Source organism: Protopterus annectens, chromosome 9.part0 (assembly GCF_019279795.1).
Source record: "Protopterus annectens isolate FY-2018-M chromosome 9.part0, PAN1.0, whole genome shotgun sequence".
NCBI lineage: Eukaryota > Metazoa > Chordata > Ceratodontiformes > Protopteridae > Protopterus > Protopterus annectens.
This window is the reverse complement of record NC_056743.1, coordinates 1,495,154,795-1,495,178,963: the sequence shown is the minus strand read 5'-3', so window position 1 is coordinate 1,495,178,963 and position 24,169 is coordinate 1,495,154,795. Positions and strand designations below refer to the sequence as shown.

General features: G+C 43.0%; 1 protein-coding gene across 2 annotated transcripts in view; it reads right to left on the bottom strand.

Annotated features, from left to right (window-relative positions):
• NOTCH3 (notch receptor 3) overlaps positions 1 to 24,169 on the bottom strand; it is a 798,092-nt gene that overhangs the window by 53,613 nt on the left and 720,310 nt on the right. For both annotated transcript variants that reach the window (XM_044084438.1, XM_044084439.1), the window contains one exon: positions 5,831 to 5,999. In XM_044084438.1, the coding sequence (XP_043940373.1) occupies positions 5,831 to 5,999 (169 nt within the window). The remainder of the gene's footprint in view (positions 1 to 5,830; positions 6,000 to 24,169) is intronic.

Genomic DNA, 24,169 nt, shown 5'->3' with positions numbered 1-24,169 from the left:
CCACTTCCGGCCTAGGACTTTTGTCCTTCTGCATAGTAGGCTCAGTCATCAGGTCCAAGGAACCTTCCATCTTGCTTTTAGCTAACAGTTTAAGCTGTTGATTCTCCAAGTAAATAGTGAGGGAAGAAAGCCGGCTACAGGGGGTCTTGGGCACAAAGGATTGACAAACTTGACCAGTTTTTATGGTCATGGTGGGACCCAAGACAGAAGAGGCACTGGGAATGTCCATCCTTGTGTGGAATCTGCCTTCCACAGTCACACTTCCCTTTCCTAGGTGACATTAACCTTAACCAAGACAAAAGAGTACGAAAAGACAAAAGGACTCCCAGCGGGGCACTTATCTTTATTGAAGAAAACAATCCTGGCAACCAAGTGACATCCAGGACTGGCAATCTAACTGGCAGCAAAGAAGTTCTGAGGATGGTGCATGCATACATCACTTTTAAGGCCTACATCTGATAGCAACATATGTACGATGTAATGCGCACCCTACGGTAATAAAAGACTTTCACATACTGGCCGATGTCGGGTCACCTTGGCAGGCAACTTCCTCACGTAAAGAATACTGCAACAGATGAACAGAAAGACATAATAAGGATTTGGTGTGGAATAAAACTCTGTCTTTGTGAAACACCAAGATAAGGAGGAGAAGAATCCATTGCTTGTGGCTCTGAAACTCTCCTAGGTGAGGTAACAGCCACCAGAAACATAGTTTTCCAAGATAATAACTTTAGGTCTGAAGTTGCAGAACTTGCAACACAAAAGGCTAATCGCAGTGTGGGAATGGATCATGACTGGGAGTATGCAAAAGAAATACACCTTTGAGAAATGCGTTGGAAATTTTCAAAGCAGCCAAGGGAAATTTATCAACAGACTTTAAAATTAGAAATGGCTATCAGTTGTACCTTGATCATAGTAAAACTAGACCCTCATTTAAACAATTCAGCAAGAAACTCTAGAACTGACTGTAAGAGAGCATAAACATGATCAAATCCTGGAGATTCCACCCACATCACAAAAACGTTTCCATTTACTGGAATACACCTTCCTAGTGGATAATTTTTGGGATAAGGACAAAACATGCACAACACTATCAGACAGCTTGGGATTCCTGGTCATCAATGGAATTAGAGAAACCATGCAATTAGCTTGAGGAACTGCAGAGGATCCAGACCCACTGGATGAGAAATTATATCCAGAGTGGAAAACAGAACCCAAGGAGGGTAACACAAAAGAGGCCTCAGATCGTGGAACCACACTGGACAAGTCCTGAAATCCCATCAGTCACTCTTGGATTCAGAGAATACTTGTAAAAAAGAAGAACATTCTTGCTCAAGCTGTCTGCCAGAATAATGGACTTCCCTGTGATCTGTGTCGCAATCAGAAACTGCACAGACAAGATCATCCATGCCAAACCCTCATGGCCTTTTGACAAAGAGGATATGAGCATGTTCCCACCTACTTGATGACATGCCAGACAGACATATTGTCTGTCTGTATCAGAATCATCACTGGGGAGGACATCCTGAAAGGCCTATGATGCAAGGAGGACAGCCCTTATTTCCAAGATACTGACTTGAACATTGGCCTCCACAGAAGACCAGGACCCTTGAAGCATCCTCCATTTGAAATGCCCCCCACTGAAGTAACTAGGTGTCAATGGTGACTATAGCCACAGGATGGTGAAGAATGAAAGACTTCCCGTTGGTCATTAAGGGAGACTAAAAGCACCAATGAACCTGATCGTGACACAGCTCTGTCAATCTTACTGGAAAGTCCACTAGATGGGTCAAGTATGACCACTGCACAGCAACAGCCCAATGCAGAGCCCTCATGTTTTACCTCGCTAAAAGGATCAACCCTACTGAAGTTGTCATGTGAACTAAAACTTTCAAAATCACATAAACTGGAGGCTTTGCAAGAGCAAGCACAGATGCTGTCTGGAATCAAAGGCTGATCACTGTGGAGCTTGGCAATTTGACTAATGGTATCAAAGTGGTAACCTACGAATTCTAATGTTTCAACAGGTTGTAGGCTTGACTTTAGATAACTGACTGTAATCTGTAACTGGCCGCACAACTGGAGTCAGGCATCCCTGGCAGTGAACAGAGATGCTCTTGCGGGGGCAGTGAGAAGCCAATCATCCAGGTATGGAAAGACCCGGATCTCTGCATCCAGAACAACGCTGTAACCTCTTGCCATGCACTTGGTGAATACCTGGGGGAAGGGCTGTTGAGACCGAATGGCAGAGCTCTGAACTAGTAAAGACTGGCTCCCAGCCAGAAGTGCAGAAACCACCTGGAGCACCACTCTATCTTGATATAATAGTAGGCATCTTTGAGGGCTATTGAACACACTGAATTGTCCTTCCTCATCAGATGCAGAATGGACTGCACTGTGACCATCTGAAATTTGGTCTGTTTCATGAAGGGATTCAATCTGCTCTAATCCAAAACAGGCCTGAGGTTCTTGTTCTTCTTTGGTACCAAAAAGAACCTTGAGAAGACCCTGGATCCTTGTTCATCTGCTGGGACCTCTTGGATTACTCAATTTGCTGGCAGCTGCTGAATCTCTACCAGTGCCTGCAGTCTCTGATGGGGTGGAATATCTAGGAGATGTTTGTAAAAGAACTTAGGAATTTCTAAAAAGGGCATGATATAACCACTGGATATGCCTCTTAACACCTATGGGTCTAAGGTGATGAGCTCTCAAGCTTCTGGTTCCATGGGAGCCCACATTTTGCGGATTGCCCTCTGCCCACAGGTGGCACCCATTACGGTCTGTCCCCTACTACAGGTGGGACCCTCAGAAGGAGTGGGATAAATAAGTGAGTGTCCTCACAGCAAATGTCACTGAGGCATAAGATCACTTCCCTAGATGATCCAAAGCCCAAGATTCTCTGTTTGGGGGATGAACCAAGGAACTTTCATCAGAAATTTCTTGGCAGTAGCAGCTACCTCGATGGCACTTATAGTAAGGCCATTATTCCAATGCAGCCAATCCTTGGGAGCAGCAAGAATTTTGTCAGACTTCTTAGGAATAGGCTCCACTGTGTTGGGTTCCTTCCACACCTTCTGAGACTAGGTCTATTAGTGCATCTAGAGGAGGATTCACCCAAGAAACAGATGGGCCCAGACCAAAGGCCTCCAAAAATACTGACTTCTCTTGAGAGAGAGCTTTAGTTGTCCTGCTCCCACGATGGCAAAGAAGCTCCAAGAGATTACCAAAGGAAGCATCATCCTGCAGCTACTTAAGGGACTAGTCTCCTTCTTGGAGGTCAGTATCCTCATTGAGAGGTTCCTCAAGGGAGTCAAGGTGCTTCTTTTGCACCACCTATTGCCTTAGAGTTCCTGTTCAAGTAAAGCCAGAGGAGAAGGGGAAGAGGCAAGATGTCCCCCCAGGGGGCCGTATTGGAGACCAACTGGCATGGACTGTCTAGGAGCAGGCTGATGACTGGTCACAGGTACTGACGAGATTTGGGATGGAACAACAGCTGAGGAAGAATGGCTCATTTCCTGAGAGGAGAACATCCTCTCCATCTATAGATATCACCTCTCCAAGATGTGCCCGAATATGGGGCAGCTACACTTCACCCTGATGTTGCGACAGGGGCAGAGATATCAAAGGTTGAAGCTCTGAGCAGGTGGGACGGACCCAAAACTGACATCATCAAAACTGACCTTGAAATGTCAGCCTCAACGCCATGATTCCGGGGTCCACTTGACTTCGACACAGCCAAAGTCAACAAGACCAAGGTGGTAGTCAAAGCCGAGAATGGCCAAACTGTCAGAGCTGACCTCAAGGGTGGGAATACAGCTGGGCCTTAGGACTTTGGATCCACATGGATGACGTAATCAGCACCGAGGATGTTTGGCTCCAAGGAACTCGGGCCTGGTCCACCAGGGTACCTACAGGCCTTGGTACCTTTGGGCTCTGTGAGCCAGAAGAGGGTCTATGCATGGAGACAGAAAGGACCTCTTACAATCCCGCCTTAGAGTCCTTGGAAATGCAATGAGGTTTTTCAGAACCATCCTTTGGTGTCAAATAAGAAGAAGAACCAGCTGGAAGGAGGCCTTTAAGGACTAACTTCATCAGTCTTTCATTCACTGCCATGACCCGAACCCCTTGCAGATTGAGCAGGGGAATCAAGGTGGGCAGCCCCCAAACAATAGACGCAATTACTGTGTCCATCTTGTGAGGGCAGGTATTGCCCACAAGCAATACATTTTTGAAATCCTTAACCATAGATAAGGTAGAACCTGTAACAACACACACAATACAGAAGAAAAAAATATATGGTAACTACACCTTAGAACAAAACAACTATGTACTAACTAACTACACTACCTGGAGAAAAGAGAATGGCACTGCAAACAAGTTGAAAGAGGCAGAAAAAGCCTGCTGCTAACTATACACACACACACACACACACACACACACACACACACACACACACACACACACACACACGCACACACATGCACACACACAATCACATACAAGAATAACAAATGTAAGCCTTAACCTACTTATCTAACTAACCTATCATAAAAAACACTATCTCTAAAGGGCAGGAGAAAAAAAAAAACTACAGAAAGCCTACACAAAAACACAAAAAACACCAAAATGTTACATTTTTTGCAGAGCCATGGATCAAGCTGCTGACAAGAATGGTGGCAAACTTGATCTGAGTTGTTTGTTGGGGATCCAGTGATTGTGGGTAGGGAAGGCAGACCCTGTGGAGTTGAAATCTGGAGGATTTGGCCAGTATCAGATCCAATAACCCACAGGTTGAAGCCAGACAGAGAAGACAACATTGGATCTAGAATTTCATTTCCCTATGGATATCAGGATAATACAGAAGATATTCACTATTGATTGACTTATTTTGATTGGTTACTGTAGCTACCTTAAGCATAAAGGAAAGATTAGTTTGAAGCATTACCCTTTCTTTATGGAAGACAGGTTAGGGAGAATGAATGAATGAAGTCTGCATATTCGTCTAGCTGAAATAAATCCCACAAAACAAAGTCTTATAACTACATTACATCTGATAAGGTTGCTTGTCACAATATAGTAGTGCAATGTCTGCAGCACAAAATTTAGGACATAAGGAGGCACTGGATCCTTTATTGATGGCCTATTATGGTAAATGTATCTAAGAAAAACTTTTCACACCATAAGACAAGCCATAGAAATGTCATGGAAGTCCTGGTGGAAACTTGATACAGCTGAAAGATATACCTAGACTGACAAAAAAATGAAGATCTGAATCAAAGATCTGAGATAAGCGATCCAGAACCATCAGAACAGGCACTGCAAACAGATTTAATCACCCGTCAGTTAACCATACTATGAATCTATGCCATTCACTTTATAAGTTTTCCTTCTACTGGGCCTGTGGGCAGAGGTGAGGATTTGGATGACTGTGAGGGTAACCAACATCTCTTGCCATTACTGGAAGTGGAGAAACTGAGGCATAATAAACTCCCCATTGATGATCCAAAAATCTCATTCCATTACACGGGGAATTGATAAGTGTACAGCATGGGTGCTAAATGACAACTTTCCAGGATATGGGTAGAAAATGTACATCAGAAGGCAGACACAAAGAAAATAGTAAAATCTGAAGTTATGAACCATGGGGCATAGCAAATTTATGTACCGTTATTTTTGTTTAAGCAGCATGAATTTTAAATAAACCCTGTAAACAGACTTGACAAGCAGCAATTGTTCAACAGTGACAACCTCAGCTACAATAAATCTCATAGTTATAAAAGGCCTAAACGTATTCAAAAAGTTAAAGGTGATATATATGGACAAAATATACCTGGTCCTCTGACATTGATGTCCATGCAGTCTGTGTCAAATTCGCCTTGTGGAGGTGTTAAGGCCATAGAAGGAGGCATCCTGATGTCTGCTGCTGCCAGGTGGTGCTGTGTCCACTGTCTGCAGTCTACTGGGTCCTCACTGTCAGAATGTGTTCCTGGCTCTTCCAACTGCAAAATAAATGGGGGTGGGGGTTCCACGTGAGAAAACTGAAGTTAGGGTAGCTTGGTGGAAATACACACACAAAAAAGGCAAGCAGCTCTCACAGCCATTATTTTTAAGCATAAAACTTGTAGGTGCAATAATCACAGAATCTCTTAACATGTCAGAGACAGCCACTACTACAGATTACTTAAGATGATCCACATCTACATACATGTATGGTGAGATTCACCCTGGCTGATGTAAGATGACTAAGGCCCTTAAGCTTCAAAAGTCTTCCATTCATTTCTCAGTGGTGTGAGTTTGTCCAGTGCACCCCCACTGGCCTTTTCTTCTTAATGTTCCACCTATCACATCCTCCCATGGTGCACATGTAATGTCTCTATACTCATAATCTTACAAAGTGCAAGTGAAAATCTAGTCTCTATCTGTTGTGACTAAAGCTTTAGCTTACTGCTTCCAAGATGGCTGCACACTGATCAAAGTACAGTTGTGTACACTTACCATAAATGTAGATGTTCAAGTGTATTCACTGTTGCAGTTATCACATTTGGGTTACCCCTGCCAGTGTAGCCCTCAGTCGGCCAGAATACCAGAGGCTTAGTATTTCTCCATTGCTCCAGGACTGATGTCAGGTCATCAGTGGTATAAAATCAGGCAGCCGAAGCCATTACATCAGTTTTTCTTGCCCTAACTGTCAGGAGCCCCCAATAGGGAGCTAGGTAATGGTGGAAGAACACCACCAGTAGAAAGTAAATACCATTAGCACTCTTCAAGAAAAATCTTGATGATTGGATGGGAGATAGGAAATTCACCCTGGGGATCACTTCTGTGGCTCTGCTCGACAGGGGCACAGGAAAATAATTTTCTTGGGTGGCAAAAGCCAGGGTACATTTTTGGCTATGCTTATATAGGCCCTAGGGACAATAGCCCAGTACCCTCCTATGAACCTATGAACCAAAAATTCCTTGTAATTAGAGAAAGAGCGAGAGAGAGAGAGAAAACAAGAGGGATGGAGGTAGGGAAGCCAGGACTCCAACAGTGAATACACTCGAACATCTACATTTATGCCAAGTGTACACAACTGTACTATGTTCTTCGCATTTCACTGTTGCAGTCATCACATTTGGGTTGATTCCCAAAACTGAAGAAAAGGGTGGAGGCAGTTAAGAAGACTGGGGGCTGGCTAGGATGCCCTGCAAGACTGCGGTGGCATAGCCTGATTTGTAGAAGATAGGCAGGTGGTAATGCTCGATGAAGGTATCAACAGATGTCCATGTTGCAGCCTCCAGGATGTCCATATTGGGGACCCCTCTGAGGAAAGCTGCAGAGGTGGAGGTTGCTCTGGTAGAATGTGTCCTGACCCCCTTGGGGGAGGTTTCCCATGCTGTTTGTAGCAGAAATTGATGCAGTGTGCTATCCATTTTGAAACTGTTTGTTTGGATATGGCCTTGCCCTCTGCTCCTAAAGTGAAGCTGACTAGCAACTGATCAGTTTTTCTAAAATATTTAGTCCTACCTAGGTAGAATCTGAGCTGTCTGTGCACATCTGGAGAGTGCAGAATCCTTTCCCCCTTGTTTTGTGGGTTAGGGAAAAAGGTGTGCAAATTAATGGATTGGTTGAGAACCCCACTGGACACCAGTTTTGGCATGAAGGATGGGTTTGTTCTGAGAGAGACCCTGTCAGCCTGAAAAATTATGAAGGGCTCTACAGCCATAAGCGCTTGTAGCTTTGACACTCTTCTAGCTGCAGTGATGGCCAGAAGCAAGGCTGTCTTCCAATAGAGAAATTTTAACTCTGCTGAAGCTGCAGGTTCAAAGGGGGGGGGGGGGCAGGGTGAGATTTTCCAATACAAAGTTTAGGTCCCAAGCTGGGGGTAGGAGCTCTTCTGATTGGCCTCAAGTTGTTAGCCCCTCTTAGGAACTGTTTGATGAGAGGGTGTGAGAAAAGAGGTGGCTCTGTGCTGAAATGAGCAGAGATGGCAGAGGCATGAATTTTACTAGAATAAAAGGATAGACCCCTGTGCAGTAGGTCTGTCAGGTAAATCCAGGATGAGAGGAAGGGAGGGCTGTGCTGTTCCAGCTCCCTTAGCCTGGATCCAGGAGCAAAACCTTTTCCACTTGTCAGCATAAGACTTTCTAGTGTGGGGCCGTTTGGCCTCACGTATAACATCTTGAACGTGTTTGCTTAGACTGGCAGCTTGATTAGAGCTCAGGGAATAAGCTGGGCTGCCAGACTGAGGGTCTGCAATTGGGGATGCATAAAATCTCCATTCCTCTGGGTCAGGAGTGTTGGAATCTGAGGTAGGTGCCATGGTGGCAGGGGTGACAGGCTGCACAGCAGTGAGTACCAGTGCTGGTGTGGCCAGTCTAGGTCAATCAGGATTGTCCTTGTTTTTTCCTCCCTTATTTTGAGCAGTACCCTTGAAATGAGTGGTAGAGGGGGAAATGCACAGATGGAGAGGTTTACCCACTGGAAGGATAGAGCATCCACTTTCCAGGCATTGCTCTGAGGTTCCGTGGTGCAGAATTTGCTGAGCTGATGACTGCAGTGGGAGGCAACGAGGTTGACCTTTGGGGTGCCCCACTTCTGGGTTACAAGGGTGAAGGTTCTTGGGTCTAGCTGTCACTCATGTGGGTCTAGCAGGATTCTGCTTAAGTTGTCTGCCAGAGAGTTTAGAGAGCCTGGCAGGAATTGTGCTAACAGGTGGAGTTGCATGGCTGAGGCCGCGTGCCACAGTGTCATGGCCAGCCTACACAGAGGATAAGAGTGAGTCCCTCCCTGCTTGTTGATATATCACATCACCGTGGTGTTGTCCGTCTTGATCAGTAGAGTCCCCGGGGGAGATTAGGGGTCTGAAAACTGTCAGGGCATGCTGAACAGCTAACATCTCTTTTTGGTTGATGTGCAAATGTATTTGACATGGGCTCCATTGGCCCTGATTGCACCTGCCGTCCAGGTGTCCACCCCACGCATAGTCTGATGTGTCTGTGATGAGGGTCTGGGCGGCATGGGGTTGTGAGAAGGGAAGTCTCTTGTTGTGATAGCATGCTGCTGCCCACCAAAAGAAAATCTTTCCTTAAACAAGGTATCATTGGTATTCTACATCTTGAGAGTGCTGACACCAAAGGCTATCAGGTAGGATTGTTTTTCTGGTATAAGGAATGCCATCTGGGATGCTGTGTCCAGGCTTGCTCCCAGTAATACAATTTTTTGTGTGGGTACTAGTTTGGATTTCTTTTCGTTGATAGTATACCCCAGGGAGGTCAGTAGGTCCTTTACAAAGGTCAGGTACTTTAGCAGCTTTTCCTGACTATCTGCCTGAATCAGGCAGTCATCTAAGTATGGGTAAATTTTAATATTTCTTTGTCTGCAAAAAGCAATGACTGGAGCCAGACATTTTGTGAAAACTTTGGCAGCAGTGGATAAGCCAAAGGGAAGCGCAGATAATTGAAAGTGCAGTGATCCTGCCCTGAAACATAGATATTTCCTGCATGATTCCCTGATTGGGATGTGTAGGTAGGTCTCTTTTAAGTCTAGGGTGGCTAACCAAACATCCTTGGAAAGCATAGGTAGAAGCTGCTGGAGGGTGAGCATTTTGAATTTTGATCACCAGAAATGTGATTAGAATGGAGAGATCTGGGATGGGGTGCCATGTGCCCTCTTTTCTGGGTACCAGAAAGAGTCTGGAGTAGAAACCTTGGCCTATCTGTTCTGCAGGAACATGCTCTACTGCCCTCACAGAGAGCAGGGAAAGGATTTGCTTTTTGGTCTCTGCCCACTGGTTTGGGGAATGATCTGGGAAACCTTTTGGGGTTGGCAGAGTATGGAAATAAAATGTGTATCCCTGGGACACTATGTTGAGGACTCAGCAGTCATTGGTAATGGTGGCCCAGTTGCCTGCGTGAGGAGAGTTTTCCTTCTAGTGGCAGGAACAGGTGGGAAGAGGGAGGAGGTGGAAGTGTAAAGCCATTGTGAGTTCTTACCATATGGGGGTGGCTTTGCACTTCCTGGTTTTGAAGAGGAGGAACTTCAATGCTTAGATCTCTGCATTCCCTGAGGCTGTTGTCTGAGGGGCCTGCTTCCTCTGGGTCTGGGCTGAGTTAACTTGGAAGGGGCAGGAAAGGACCAGTGCTGGGAGGGCAATGCCTACTGAACTTCGGTGGCTGGACCAGTAAGAAGTCTTTAACTGTCTGCATAGATTTAGCTTTTTCTTCCATCTTTTTTAAGACCTCTTCTGTCTTGGTGCCAAATAAGTTGACTTTGTGCAAGGGTGCATTCAATAATTTGGATTTGACATGGTCTGGCAAGGGTTGTTCCTTAAGCCAAGCATGCCTTCTAAGGACAGAACCAGTGACTGCTGCCCTGCAAGATGCTTCTAGGGCGGCAAAACCCCATTGTAAGGTGTGCTTAGTTACTTGACTTGCAGACTACAATAACTCTTGTAACTCTTTATTTTCCTGCACAAGAAGGGAAAGAAGATATTTTTTGTTTGAGGAGTTCCATGGTATGTTGCTGATATTTCAGCACATGGAACTGGCAATTTAATGCTCTAATAGCAACAGCATCAGAGGTGTATACTTTTTTTACCCTATCTGTCTAAAGCTCGAGAATCCCTATCTAAGGGGGTGGGATTCTTAGCTGAAGTTGCTTTGATTCCGTTAGGTCCTTGAGAGATGACCTTGGGGTCAGCAGTAGGATTTTTGAAAATAAATTTCCGAGAGTCAGGGACTCTATAGTACCTGTCCGGTTTCCTGAGAGGAGGAGGGAGGGTGACAGGGGTCAGACTGGATTCCATAAAAACATCATCCACAACATTCAGGACAGGAGGGATGGCCAGAGGTCTGTGCTGTGGAAGATCTAAGAATTCCCTGAGTTTCTTTTTTGACTGAGGGCAGTCCTGAAATTCCCATTGGAAATGCTCCCTTAAAGTATGTAGGGTTCCCCAAAGGAAAAGTTCTCAGGTGGAGAGGCTGAAGGGATGGATTCCTCTGCATCAGAATCCTCATAAGCATAGAGAGGTTGCATGTCTTCATATTCAGATGCATCAGACTCATTGGACTCCTGTTCAGATAAAACTACTGGGGACAAGTCTCTTTTTCTTTTGGAAGGGGTAGCCTGGCTTCCCCTGATAAGAATGATAAGGTCTTCCGCTATTTTAAGCATTTGAGACTAAGGCAAGGAAGCAGGTGCCTGAGCTTGGGTCATCGGTTTTTTGGGTGTCGTTCATACCCTGGGCCTTAGAAACTCTGTAGTTTTCAAAAGAACTGAAGACGCAAAAGAAGTCATCGGTCTGTGTCGAGTATCTGTAGTGCGAAGTACTTCCTCAGAAGCCGGTGCCTGCTCAGTGGCTCTAAACCCATCCAAGGTAGAGACATCCGCAGGATCCTTAGTCAATGAAGATTTTCGCGGCATACCTGACTCCGAAAGGATCTCGGTAGCAACCTGAAAATCCACAGAAGCGGGCATCAGGGGCTGCGAAAGCGCCTCAGTGAGGACTGGAGAACTGACGACTAGCTTAACGGAAGCATCAGCAGTTTTGGACCTGTGCGGTCTGTCTCTGTCTTTATCCTTACGTTTTTTTCGGAAGATCTGTTATTGGATGGCTTACTGAAGCCATATCAGAATTCAAGGACTGAGATCGAAAATATCTAGCTGCAATAAGAGCCCGACGTGTAGTTCTGGCATTAAAGCACAAAAGCGACAGTGGGGGACGTCATGGTCTGGGCCTAAACAAGTGACGCAGTAAGAATGAAAGTCTCGGTGTGTTATTTGCTTTCCACAGGCAAGACAATTGTTAACTTTTTCTGACATCGGTTGAACAAGAAAAAAGGATCCCCAACGGGGTACTTAGCTTTAGAAGACTTCAACTTCAATTTGGAAACATAAAACTCAGGTAGCGGCTGACCAGCACTCATGCGAACTGCTTCTGCTTTGGGCTCCTTGGCAAGAAAGACTGATGTAATGGTGTCAGCTGCCTGACTTTATACCACTAATGATCTGATGTCAGTCCTGGAGCGACAGCAACCAACACAGAAATACTAAGCCTCTGGTATTTGGACCAACTGAGGGCTACCCTGGCAGGGATAACCCAAATGTGATGACTGCAACAGTGAAACATGAAGAACATCAGCTTGATTTCAGCTCTCCAAGTGTGTAAAAGGATACTGAGAGTTAAGGGCCAGAATCTCTGCAAGTTTTAGGAATGTCAAGCTACTGGCTAGTAAGTGCACTGCCTGGATGCCAACAAGAAGAAACTTAGAGAGCCTGAGAGAAAATCAACTAGAAAAAGTGGAGAGAAGATGCTGAATAGAAGGAAACCTGTAACTGTTCAGCAAAAAGTAGTTCAAGCACCAACTTTGGCGCAAAACATGACTTCCAGTAATTTAGAGAAAAAATAAATCAAATGTCCTCAGAGCTGAATAAAATAAATGAAACTCAAATAGCAAAAGGCGAAATGGAAGAAGCTTTAAGCAGCTATTCAAATGAACTGGTAAAACTGCAAAAATCTGAGGCTGAACTGAAGAAAAGGCTGGCTGAGTATGACACTGCTCAAGAAGAGTTATTTAAAAAAAAATGGTAGATTAAGAGGACAAAGCACTCATTGAGATTTTCTACTGTACCAGAGAAACTGGAAGGAACAAACTGTATTAATTTTATGAAAGCACAAATAAGCACTAGACTGGTATTCCACAGCAGGATTTGTTAACTGAAAGGGTTATGCCATGTGCATGCTCCAAACATGGCCATGAGAAAGCAGCCAAGACCTGTATCGGTAAAGATGCAATCACACCAGTGGAAAGAATTGGCCCTGACAAAACTGTGGCAAAAGGACACAGTGTTAAAAATTAGAGACAGCGGAGTGCTTGTGGAAAATAATTATTCTCTGTACACCAGGCAGAAAAGGAGCAAATTTATCCCAGTAATTAGGGAATGTCGACAGGCAGAAGTGAAATTCAATCTGCTGTATCCAGATATCTTCAGAATATTTTTCCTGGAGGATCAAAGTTATTTTTTGACATAGAACAGGCTAAGGAGGAAATAACATAAGGAGAAAATAACATGTTTGTCCAACAAAAAGTGAGTCATCAAACAGAAGGGGATTCTGCTTCTCATTCTTCAAAAATAAAGCTTACAGAGACTTTGCCAGTGAAATCTTTCCCAAAGTTTCAAAGGAAATGTTTGAAGGGCAGACAAAAAGCACAGGAGCTGACTAGAAGAATCAGTAGAACCTTGGACTTGAACTGAAGTCTGGGGTTGGGAGATGGAGATGAAGAAGATCAGCAATACTGAAATTAGTATAAAATATTTAGACTATAAAGCATCAGTCACATTTGTGAACTATGGCTTTACAAGAAAAAGTGGAAAGATTGGACTTTTGTTGATGCTGTTAAACCTGGGGGCTGAAACACATAAGCCCATTTCTTGTCATAATGTGTGTACGAACACCAACAGGAAGGAGGAGGAAAATACTAACTGTAAGTAAAAAATTTTTGTTCTTAACAGTATTTATATGGGGCATTTTTTGATAATAATAGTAAAGCATTTTCAATTATTGTTGTACATAATAAAAATACTAAAATAAACAAGTGCCTTTTCTCTTCTTTTTTTAGTTTTAAGAAATGTTGGCATTACAATATAAAAAGAAAAAGACTGGACAAAAACATATTTAAGTGAATATGTTGTAATCTTGAGTTGCTGAGGTGGGGGGGGGGGGGTTGGGAAGTAAAATTGCACAGATTATAATATATAGAGAGTTGATATGTTGTGCCTTAATTTTGCATAGGTGAATGTGAGGATTAATGCCTCTGGCTTAATCTAATAAGTTTTTGTGTAACAAGTAAATAAGAGGACCCTAAATATAATGAAAAGTTTTCCTTTTGCAAATAAATATTAAGTATAAGTTGAGAGGTTTGCAAAGCTGTACATTGGGTGCTTGCATTTCCATGGAGACAAGCTCACTATAGGGCAAAGCAATAAAAGCCAGAACATTTTTAAGGCTAAAGATCAATGTTTTCCGAAAGCATATAAGCTATTTTTCGTGTCAGGGAGGGTAATGAAGATAAGACAAGAACAGACAGCAATTAAAGTAGGAGGACAGGCCGTAATTTGCATCTTTGCATGGATAACCTTAATGTTAGGTTAAGTTGTGCCTGTGTGTGCAGTTGTTGAGTTGGTACAATTGTGCCTATTAGAAGGGTTAAACGTCATTACTTGAAGATGAAAATAGTTTTATGCATTTGTTTTACATTAACAGGTTATGGGGTGCTCTGGTGTGTATTTCTTTTTTTTTTTTTTTTGTTCGAGGGTTTTCATTAAAGCAAAAAGTCTCACAAAATGTGACAAAGGTTCAAATGGAGATTGCAAGAAACAATGATTAAGAGATCAACCTGTCAAACAGTAGTGGGTGCATGTAACACAACAGCTGGAAATAAGACATTTAAAATATCTGTCACACATAACAGAAAAGAATAACAATTTTTTTATCATGAAGGCTACACCAAACATATTACTTTGGATTGTGAATGGCCTCACAGGTATAGACAAAAGGGTAAGAATACTGAATTATATTAATAAATGCAGAGTACAAACAGCAATGTTACAGGAGACACATTTGGAAAAAAAGTGAGGAATGTGAATTTGATAAAGAAAGGGTTTCAGGATGGATATTCAGCAGAACATCAGGGACAAAGTTAAAGGGAAGTATTTATACTAACTGGTAGAAGGCTCTAATAGTGATAGAAGAGGGGGAAAGACAGTAATGGTAGATTTGTGGTAATAAAGGGCAACTATTAAGGGAGGAGGATTATGCCGGTATGTATTTATATTCCACCTAAAACAGCTTCCAGAAGAGAATATTACTTATGGTGGGGACTGGAACTTGATTTACAACAGTGAGGATGAATCTGGGGCACACACAAGGGAAAATGCAACAGAAAAGGGTGCATTTCTGAAGAAATTTGTGAAAATATTTGGCATGGAAGATGTGAACTCAGTAGTAAGAACTTAGACATAATTTACATATTACTCCCCATGGTACAATAACTGGGCTAGAAAAGAAATAAATCATATTTCACAGGAACATGTGCATTTAATTTGATACACATCTAATAACTATTTCAGATCATGCACCAATAACAACTAAGATAAAAATGCAGGGTAATGAAGTTAAAATGAGACACTGGCACTTTCCCACCTACCTGTTAAAGCAGAGGTTTTTAAGGAATGGGTAGTGAAATTATTTGAGCACTACTAGGGAAGATAGAAATTTCTTCAACTGATAGCTAGTGAGTGGGATAAAATAACTGTGGAGTTTAAAAGTAAGGTAGCAATAAAAGAAAAAGTGATATGGTTAAGAAGTAACAATAATTATTTAGATGGCTGACAAAGGTCAAATGATTGCAGAATAAGGGGAACCGCACAGATCAATAACAGGTGCAACTGCAGAATGTTAAAGAGAAAATAAGGGAGTAGCTGGATAATATACATGAGTTTAGAAAGATTGCTGCTAAGCAACTATTTTTGATAATAACTCCAGAGCACAAAAAACATTTAGCATGACTTGCACAACATTAAGTAGAAAGGGCTGTTACCAAATTTAGGAAACCTATAACAAGTAAAATAAACAGAGATCCTGTAGAGGTATTAGAGATAATTTGGAAATTTCATGAAAATCTGTATAAAGCAGAGGAATGTGGAAATCAAGAAAGAGTACAAATGGAAATATTTATGGAAGACTCAGGTATGCCAAAGTTAGAGGTAGATGAGGCTCAATAAAAAGAAGTTATGTCCTACCATAGCATTCCATCTGTGTTGCCGATCTTCATCTATTCTTGACTTGTGGGTTATGGTTCTGATTCATGGAACTGATCTGGCCATTATAAAGCTCGCATCAGTCAAAAAACTCACGAGCTGCTAGTCTACCCACAATGCACTTCTCTACATTACCTCAGATCGAGCTTGCTATCATGCAGAAAAAGGAGTTCTACCGAATACGATGGAAGCCTTTGTCAAGGTATCCCTGAAAATAAGAACCCAGGAAAGGATGTTACTCCACCAGAAGTCTAAAGGAGGGGGCAGGTGGGAGGGAAGCAAGAATATCTTTATCTGATGTTGTCAATCTTCATCTATTCTTGACTTGTAAGACACGAGTCCCCAACTACCTTATATCCTGGGTGGCCGCAAGGAAGAATATTCCTGAGAACCATAGAACCAAAACAGGCTCTCCCCCTGGAGACCATATCCAATTTGTAATGAGTAATAAAAGTATGTGGATTAGCCCAAGTTGCAGCTGTGCAAATTTCTGACATAGAAGCTCTGGAATGAAAACAGCTGATGTCGCCATAGATCTGGCAAAATATGCCTATTTAAGTTTCTCGTAAATGAAAGAGATGCAACTCCATAACCATTTGGAAAGAGTCACCTTGGGTACTGGTTTGCCCAAAGTCATACTGGCAAAGGACACAAACAATTGGTCTGATCATTTTATTTGTTTAGTTCTGTCAAGGTAGAAACATAATTGCCTGTGTACATCCACAAGGTGCAGGCAGTACTTGCTTTTATTTGAGAATTTTGGAAAGAATAAAGGCAAATCAAAGAATGGTTGACATTGGTCTCTGATATCACTTTAGGAAGGAAAGTAGGGTTCATTCTGAGTGGCATTCTATCTTTGTGGAAAACCAAGTATGGAGCTGTAGAGCATAAAGCCTGTAATTTGGAGACTCACCTCACCGAAGTGAGAGCTACAAGGAATAATGTTTTCCAAGAAAGAAATTTTAAATCACAAGTCGCTGTGGGTTCAAATAGAGGTGAAGTAAGCGATTGTAACACAAGGGTTAGATCCCATGGAGGAGGAGGGTCCACCATTATGTGGTGATATGCATCTTGAAAGTCGACAGAGCACATCCAATCTTCTTTCTCTAGGAAGGAGGGAATAGACTGAACTGTGAACATCCAGAATTTTGCTTGTTTGACAAATTTGTTTAGAATAACGAGATGCAAAATTGGTCTTCACGCCCCTGTTTTCTTTGGCACTAAAAAGAATCTTGAGTAAAAAACGGATCCTAATTGGTCTGGTGGGACTTCTTGGATGACTCTTTTTTCTAGTAGCTTTTGTATTTCTACTGCTGCTTGAACTCTCTGACTGGGTGGAATGTCGGGGAGTCTTGCAGGAGTTCTCAGATAAAAATTGAAGGGAATTAGATAACCGCTGGAAATGATCCTTAGCACCCAGGCATCGGTAGTTGTGTGTCACCAGGCATTTGGGTGCAAGGAAAATCTTCCTCTGACTGCTTCCAGAGGTAAGCAATTGGGCCCCACTTCAGGAGCACTGATAGGGTTGACCAGAGAACGATTCCTTGGAATCCTGAATTTGCAGATGACCACTGCCTCTGGGACAGCATCTTTCACCATAGCTCTCCCATTTGCCTTGAGGTGAGTCTGAGCCACGTGTCCTGGAAAGGCTTCTGGGATTTCTTGAACCACATCTTACCACCCCTTTGACTCCTGGAATAGGATCGTTGAGGAGTGGAAAAATGTATGCCCACAGCAGACAAAGTCTTTCTATCCTTTTCACACCTGGACAGAGTTTCCTTTACCTTGGGACAAAACAAGGATTACTCATCAAAGGGGGCATTGACAAAGGAAGACTCGAATAGTTCCACAAACTAGCACAGGTGCATCCAAGCATGTCTCCGAATTGCAGTGCCTGAAGCTGCTGACCTGGTTGCCCCTTTGGCTGCATGTGCAATGAGCCTCATGGACGAGTTCAAGATCGACTCAAGGGTAGCTAGTTGGGAGACCACTTTTTCCTGTATCCCGTTAGCCACAGCTCCCACCAGGGTATCTCACAACTTCTTGACCAGATTCCTTTGCAGCATAGTGAAGTGTGCCAAGAAGTTCAAGGACCTGATGGAGAAGGTCAGTGATGCATAGACCTGCTTCCCAAATCTGTCCATCACCCTGGACTCTCGGGGGATGGACAGTGGAATTTTCCTCAGCTAGTTCTTTTTTAATGGCAGCTGATACCATCACGGCATCTACTACCAAGCCTTTAGCCCAATATGGTTAGTCTTCTGGAGCAGTAAAGATTTTTCAGGTCTCCTGGGGACTGGTTCCACAGAGTCAGGAGCCTTCCAAACCCACTGAGCAATTAATTTAATTAAATCGTCAGAGGGGAGGGTCACCCAGGAGGTAGATGGGCATGTACCAAAGGCATGCAAGTGCACAGATTCCTCCAAAGACGGGTTTTTGGACTTCCAATCACCCCTCTGTTTTAGGATCTCCAAAATGTCTCCAAAAGAGACGTCTTCTGGGGGGGTGACTGTGGGGAACCCTCCCCTTCATTGAAATCCATGTCCTCTGTGATTGGTTGTTCAGGAGAATCAAGGTATTTCCTCTTACATAATCTCTTCCGAAGGGGCTCTTCAGTGGGAACATCCAAGGAAGACTCGGAAGAGGGAGTGCCTTTAGAAGACAAGTCTTGCGACAAGATGCACACTGTCCAGGGGTAGTTGGTGGTTGAACTAAAGAACATGGGGACAGGAGAAGACCCCAGTAAACCAGGAGCCATGTGAGATGAAGCAGTGGCTAAAGCCCTTAACATAGCCTTAAAGGCAGGACACCTGAGGAGGGATGGGAGCCCGGAACTGAGATAGACAAACATGGAACTGGGGTCACATCCTGCCCTGAGAGGCCCACCTGACAGACTGGAAATGAAGAAGGGTCCACCACTGACTGAGCCAAAAGGGACATGGTCGGCTCCATGGAAAAACACTGAGCCAGCTCGAATCCCCCGGGCCCGGCGGTGAAGACATTGTCCTGGGGATCAAATGTTGAAGATAGCACCGAGGGAGCCAGGGCTAAACTCAGCAAAGAAGACAGAAGTGTTGTCAACGCTGACGTCAACAGTACCTGGGACTCTGAAGTTGAGTACTCTAAAGCCTGCATCGAGGTCAGAGGAAGAGAATATATAGGGGTGGACGGGGAAAACCCCACTGCGCTAGAACTGAGAGGAGCTTGAGAAGAGGACGGAAGACTCCATACTATCAATATCTGGTTCACAAACCTAACAATATTGACCATATTAAGGCTTCTGGTGGAGTGCATGGATAAGTTAGAAGGCAAATCGGGCCTCCCTAGGAATGGACTGGGGAGATGACCGTGGAATGGGTCCAAGGATGGGGAATAGATAGACCTGGGTCCCATGGATAAAACTAATTTCACCACCATTTGCACTGTGGGTGAAATGGGTACCAAAGTGGTTGGAGTGGTAGTCGGCACCAATGTTGGAGCCATGGTCAAGGATGGAGCCATGGAAAGTATGGCTGAAGTAATTGTCGTAACCAGTGTAGAAGGCACCAGTGAAGTTTTTGGTGCCAGAGACTGTCTGCTCCAAGAGCCTGAGAAACTTAAATTTCAGTTCTGAAGATGAATCCCTGGAAGCATGCTTCTGTTTCTTGACAATTGGTGCTGATGGAGACGTTAGCACCAAACGAGAGGACTTGGACCCAGAGGCCAGAGGTGACCAGTCGGACTGGAAAGGCTTTCTCGTAAGGCCCTTTTAGGATCAGTTTACTCTTTCTCTCTGCCAGTGTTCTATTACTAAAACTCTGGCAGACAGATCAATCCATGCTCAAATGGGGTACCCCCAAACAGTATACGCATTTTTCATGAGTATCTGAGTTTGGCATTTTCCTTCCACACTCAGAACATTGCTTAAAGCCTGTTGTAGAGGATTGTGTTTTTTCTGCCATTTTCTATCGAAAAGGAATTAGAAAGCAGAAGGACAGAAAAGAGGGTTGGAAAGAAAACTCACACACTCACACACAGTTAATGGATAAAAATTACCAACAATGGTAGTAAAGTTACCAAGCGGTAAAGAGAAAGAAGGGACTACCAGCGATGGTAAGGGAAAGAAATACCAATGGTAAAAGAAACACTCTCTCAAGGGTAAGAGAAAAACTTTCACAAGAAAAATGTTTACGAAATTACTTATAAAATAACTATAAAGTACTTAGCTACGAGAGAATCAGCTGATGCATCTTATTTGCAAGAGAGACAAGTGAGATCTGGAGTAATGTAGAGGAGTGCAGTGTGGGTAGACTAGCAGCTCGAGAGATTTTATTTTTTTGGCTGACGTGAGCTTTATAATGGCTGGATCAGTTCCGAGGATCAGAACCATAACCCACAAGTCAAGAACAGATGAAGATTGACAACATCAGATTTAACAGTTAAGATAGGAGGAGATGAGATAAAAAACAGTGACATATAATCAATCAGCAGGAAAGTCCCCAGGAACAGATGGTATTCCTGTGGAAGTTTGGAAGCTAGGAAGGCAGAAGTGATAATGACCTGGAAGTTTTTAACAGTATTTTACAAGGGGGAAAGCAACAAAATCCTGGAAAAAGGCTGTGGTGGCTGTAAAACCTAAGGACTGTAAAGACTCATCAGACCCATCTTCATATATGCCCATCTCAATTTTAAACCATGATTATAGAGTGTTTATGTCTATAATAGCTAAAAGAATGACAAAAGTGTTGCCAAAATTGACTGATGCAGATCAGTGTGGTTTTGTGAAGGGGAGGCAAACATTTGACAACATTAACAGAACAATGATGATCCAAAGGGAAGCAGAATGTTAAGAAAATACTGCTGCTGTTAGTTGGTCTTGATGCAGAGAAAGCATTTGACAGAATAAACCTGAATGTTATGAATAGGGCAATGGACGCATTTGCATTCCCTAATACAATAATAAGGTTAATTAGAAAGTCATATGAGGGATCAGAGGCAAAAATTAAAGAGGGATGGTTCCTCTCTGATTAAGTTGCGTTTGAACAGAGGAACCAGGCAGAGGTATCCTCTTTCCCCTGTGTTATTTGCATTATATTTAGAGCCACTGGCAAAGAAAATAAGGGACTCAGAAATTCAAGGACATAATTGGTGTGGTAATCAAGAAAAGTGGTTTTATTATATATCAGTCACCAAAGCCATGGATGAGGTGAAGACAGTGCACACCGCCTACCTTGACCTGGCCAAAGCTTTCGACACTATTCCCCACCCGGGCATAATAGATAAACTCTCTCAACTAGGTATCAATTCACATGTTACCAGATGGGTAGCCAACTGGCTCACTTGACAGAACCCACCTAGTCAAAATAGAGGAAGCCACCTCAAGCAGTAGACCCATATCGAGTGGCATACCCAAGGGTTTGGTCTTGGGGCCTATGTTATTTGGGATATACTTTTCTGAGGTACAGGCCAAAACCAGTGGGCTATGGCTGACCAAGTTTGCAGATGACTGCAAGATGGGAGCTGTCATCAATTCCCCTAGTGACGTGGAAGTCTCAACCAAACAAATGACTGGTGCCAGAAACATGGCCTCAAGCTGAATACAAAAAAATGCATCACCATCATCCCCTTTGGGGAGAGGGATGTCCCCACAAATTATCAGACTAATAACAATGTTCTAAGCATGCAGTCAGTCATGAGGGATTTGGGCCCCCAGATTGATAGCAGCTTGAAGCTTTCTACATGGCACACCCCATAAGTAAGGGTATCTCATCCAGGGACAAGGAGGTCATAACATCCCTGTATTCTTCCCTTATAAGGCTCATTATTGAGTACAATGTCCCATATGGCATGTACCTCGCAAAGCACATGCAGCAGCTGGAGAGACCACAGAGGTTCCTCCCCAGGAGAATCCAGGGCCTCAAAAATCTACCATACACAGACAGCTTAAAAGCCCTATTCCTCTACTCTGTTTCATACAGACTTCTCAGAGGTGACCTCTGTTTGGCATGCAAGGCAATCTTGGACCCCGCCTTGATGGGACTGCTACATATCTGCAAGTCAAGCTCTACTTGAGTAACCTGCACACACGGCCTCAACCTGGTCTGTGACATCAACAGGACTTGCTAGCAGGACAGATTTGTGTCCCAGAGACTTCCCCATCTATGGAATAGACTCCCTCTCCACGTCAAGCAGAGTAACTCTTTACTCCTTTTTAATCACAATCTGGATAACTGGATGAGAAATAGATAATACATTCCTGGTATTCCACATGTGTCCCTGCTGGACAGAGGCATTGGGTGCTGATTTGTCTATGCATGGACTAAACTCTTGGCTAGGCTTATAAGGGCCTCAGGGCCAATAGCCTAGTAACCTCCTATGATCCTATTTGCAGATGATATTATTTTGCTCCTGATAAACCAGGAAAGGACATCTTAGTGTTGTGGAACATTCTAAGAGAATTTGAAGCTTTTTTGGGATATAAAATTAATGTAGACAAAAAAAACTATAGCTGTAAACTATATAGCCACACATAAACTGGATCATCAATACCCATATTTATGAGGACATAATAAAATGACGTATTTTACAGTATAGGTTAAAAAGGAATCTGTTATAGCAGCTAATATGTGGGAAGGGACTAAACAAAAGATAATACAAAAACTGATAAAATGGGAGACCTTGTTTATGGATATGGATGGCAAAATGCAAACAATGAAAATGTTTTCAGTCCCTTTAGTTTCATATACAGGTCAAGCATATTTTTTATTAACCAAAGGGGAAGTTGAGGACAGCAATTAATAGAGTTGAATTAATTTATCTGGGAGGGGAAGAGGGCAAGGGTCATGTGGGATAAGTTGATCCTTCCAATAGAACAAAGTGGTTTAAGATTACCTGATTTGAAGGGATATTTTAGAGCTATACAGTTAAGGCTCACATACATAACACAAGCCGAAAGTTACAATTCAAAGTGGCAAGGGATTATGAAAAAACAGGGAGGAAATTCAAGAAATAAGGAGAGAATGGCATTTTGAATGTAAATTTTTAAGGAATATAACCATACAGAATATTATATTCATAAAGGAACAGAAAGTATTCTGTGAACTAAGCCAATGTGAGAATGGAGAAAGGAGATTCTGTCACTGGGGATGACTGCAAATAGGCAAGAGGGGGTTGGAATTTATTGCAGAAAACTGGCAAGGGAACCAAAGTACTGGGGGGCAAATAACTATAGATCGAAAGGTAATAGAATGGGAAGAAGCCAACAAGACATTTGGACTGCAGGGTAGAGACTGCCTTCCCTATCAGGGACTGATAAGAGTATAGGCCAAGAGAAAAGGATTGGGGAAGCCTAAGTGAAAGACCTGCACTGTTACAGGTTTTAACTGAATTTAGAACAGAAGCTGCTGTTATAAAACAGATGTAGGGCATATAAAATATTCCATGATAACTATAGGAATTAATCAGAGGAGGTCAGAAAAAGACTGGGAACTAAGACTGGATAAGCAATTCACAAGGAAACAAAATGGGACACATGTATGGCTCCCAAACATGGAACACAAGTTTAGAAGATTTAGGATTTTTGCTTAGAAGTGTTTGCATAAGTATTTTACACCCCAAGCAGTCTCCACAAATAATTTTTTCTCAGGCAGATGGCATGGCAAATCTTGGAGGTGTGGTGGAGTAGAAATAGGTAACTGGAAACATATGCTTTGGGAGTGTAATGAGTTGTCAGACTTAAAAAAGAATCTACAGAGTACTCTGTCAGAAATACTGGGTGAGCAAATATGGAGAACTAAGAAAATTATTTATTTATTTATTTTTGTTAGTATTCAGGATCTGAACTGCCTAGATAGTAAGGCCTTGTTGAGTTTAATTCTGGTGGCTGCCAAAAAGAAAACAGAAATCAAAAGTCTAAACCAACTGTACCTGAAGTACTGAATATTGTAACACAGACAAAAGAATGGAAGTGGGATCTTTAGAAAAGGATATGAGAAAACTACATAGACAAAATGGAAATGTGAGAATAATACATGCAGAATAAAAGTTTTGAAGGAGGAGTGAGGTTTAAAGGAAGGCATGAACAGCAAATTTTGCAATGTTGGATTGACGGTAAAGTACAGTTGTGTACACTTACCATAAATATAGATGTTCGAGTTTATTCACTGTTGCAGTCCTTACAAAATGGGTTATCTGGCTCCTGGTAGCCCACAGTCAGACAGAATACCAAAGTCCTTGGTATATGATGCCGGCTGCTCTCAGTTTAAGCCTGAAGTCAGGACGTCAGGTACAAAAGAAGGCAGCCGACGCCATTTCCTCAGTTTTTCTTGCCTTAACTGTCAGGATCCCCCCAAAAAAGGTTAGATCAGGAAAAGAAAAATCCAGTCTG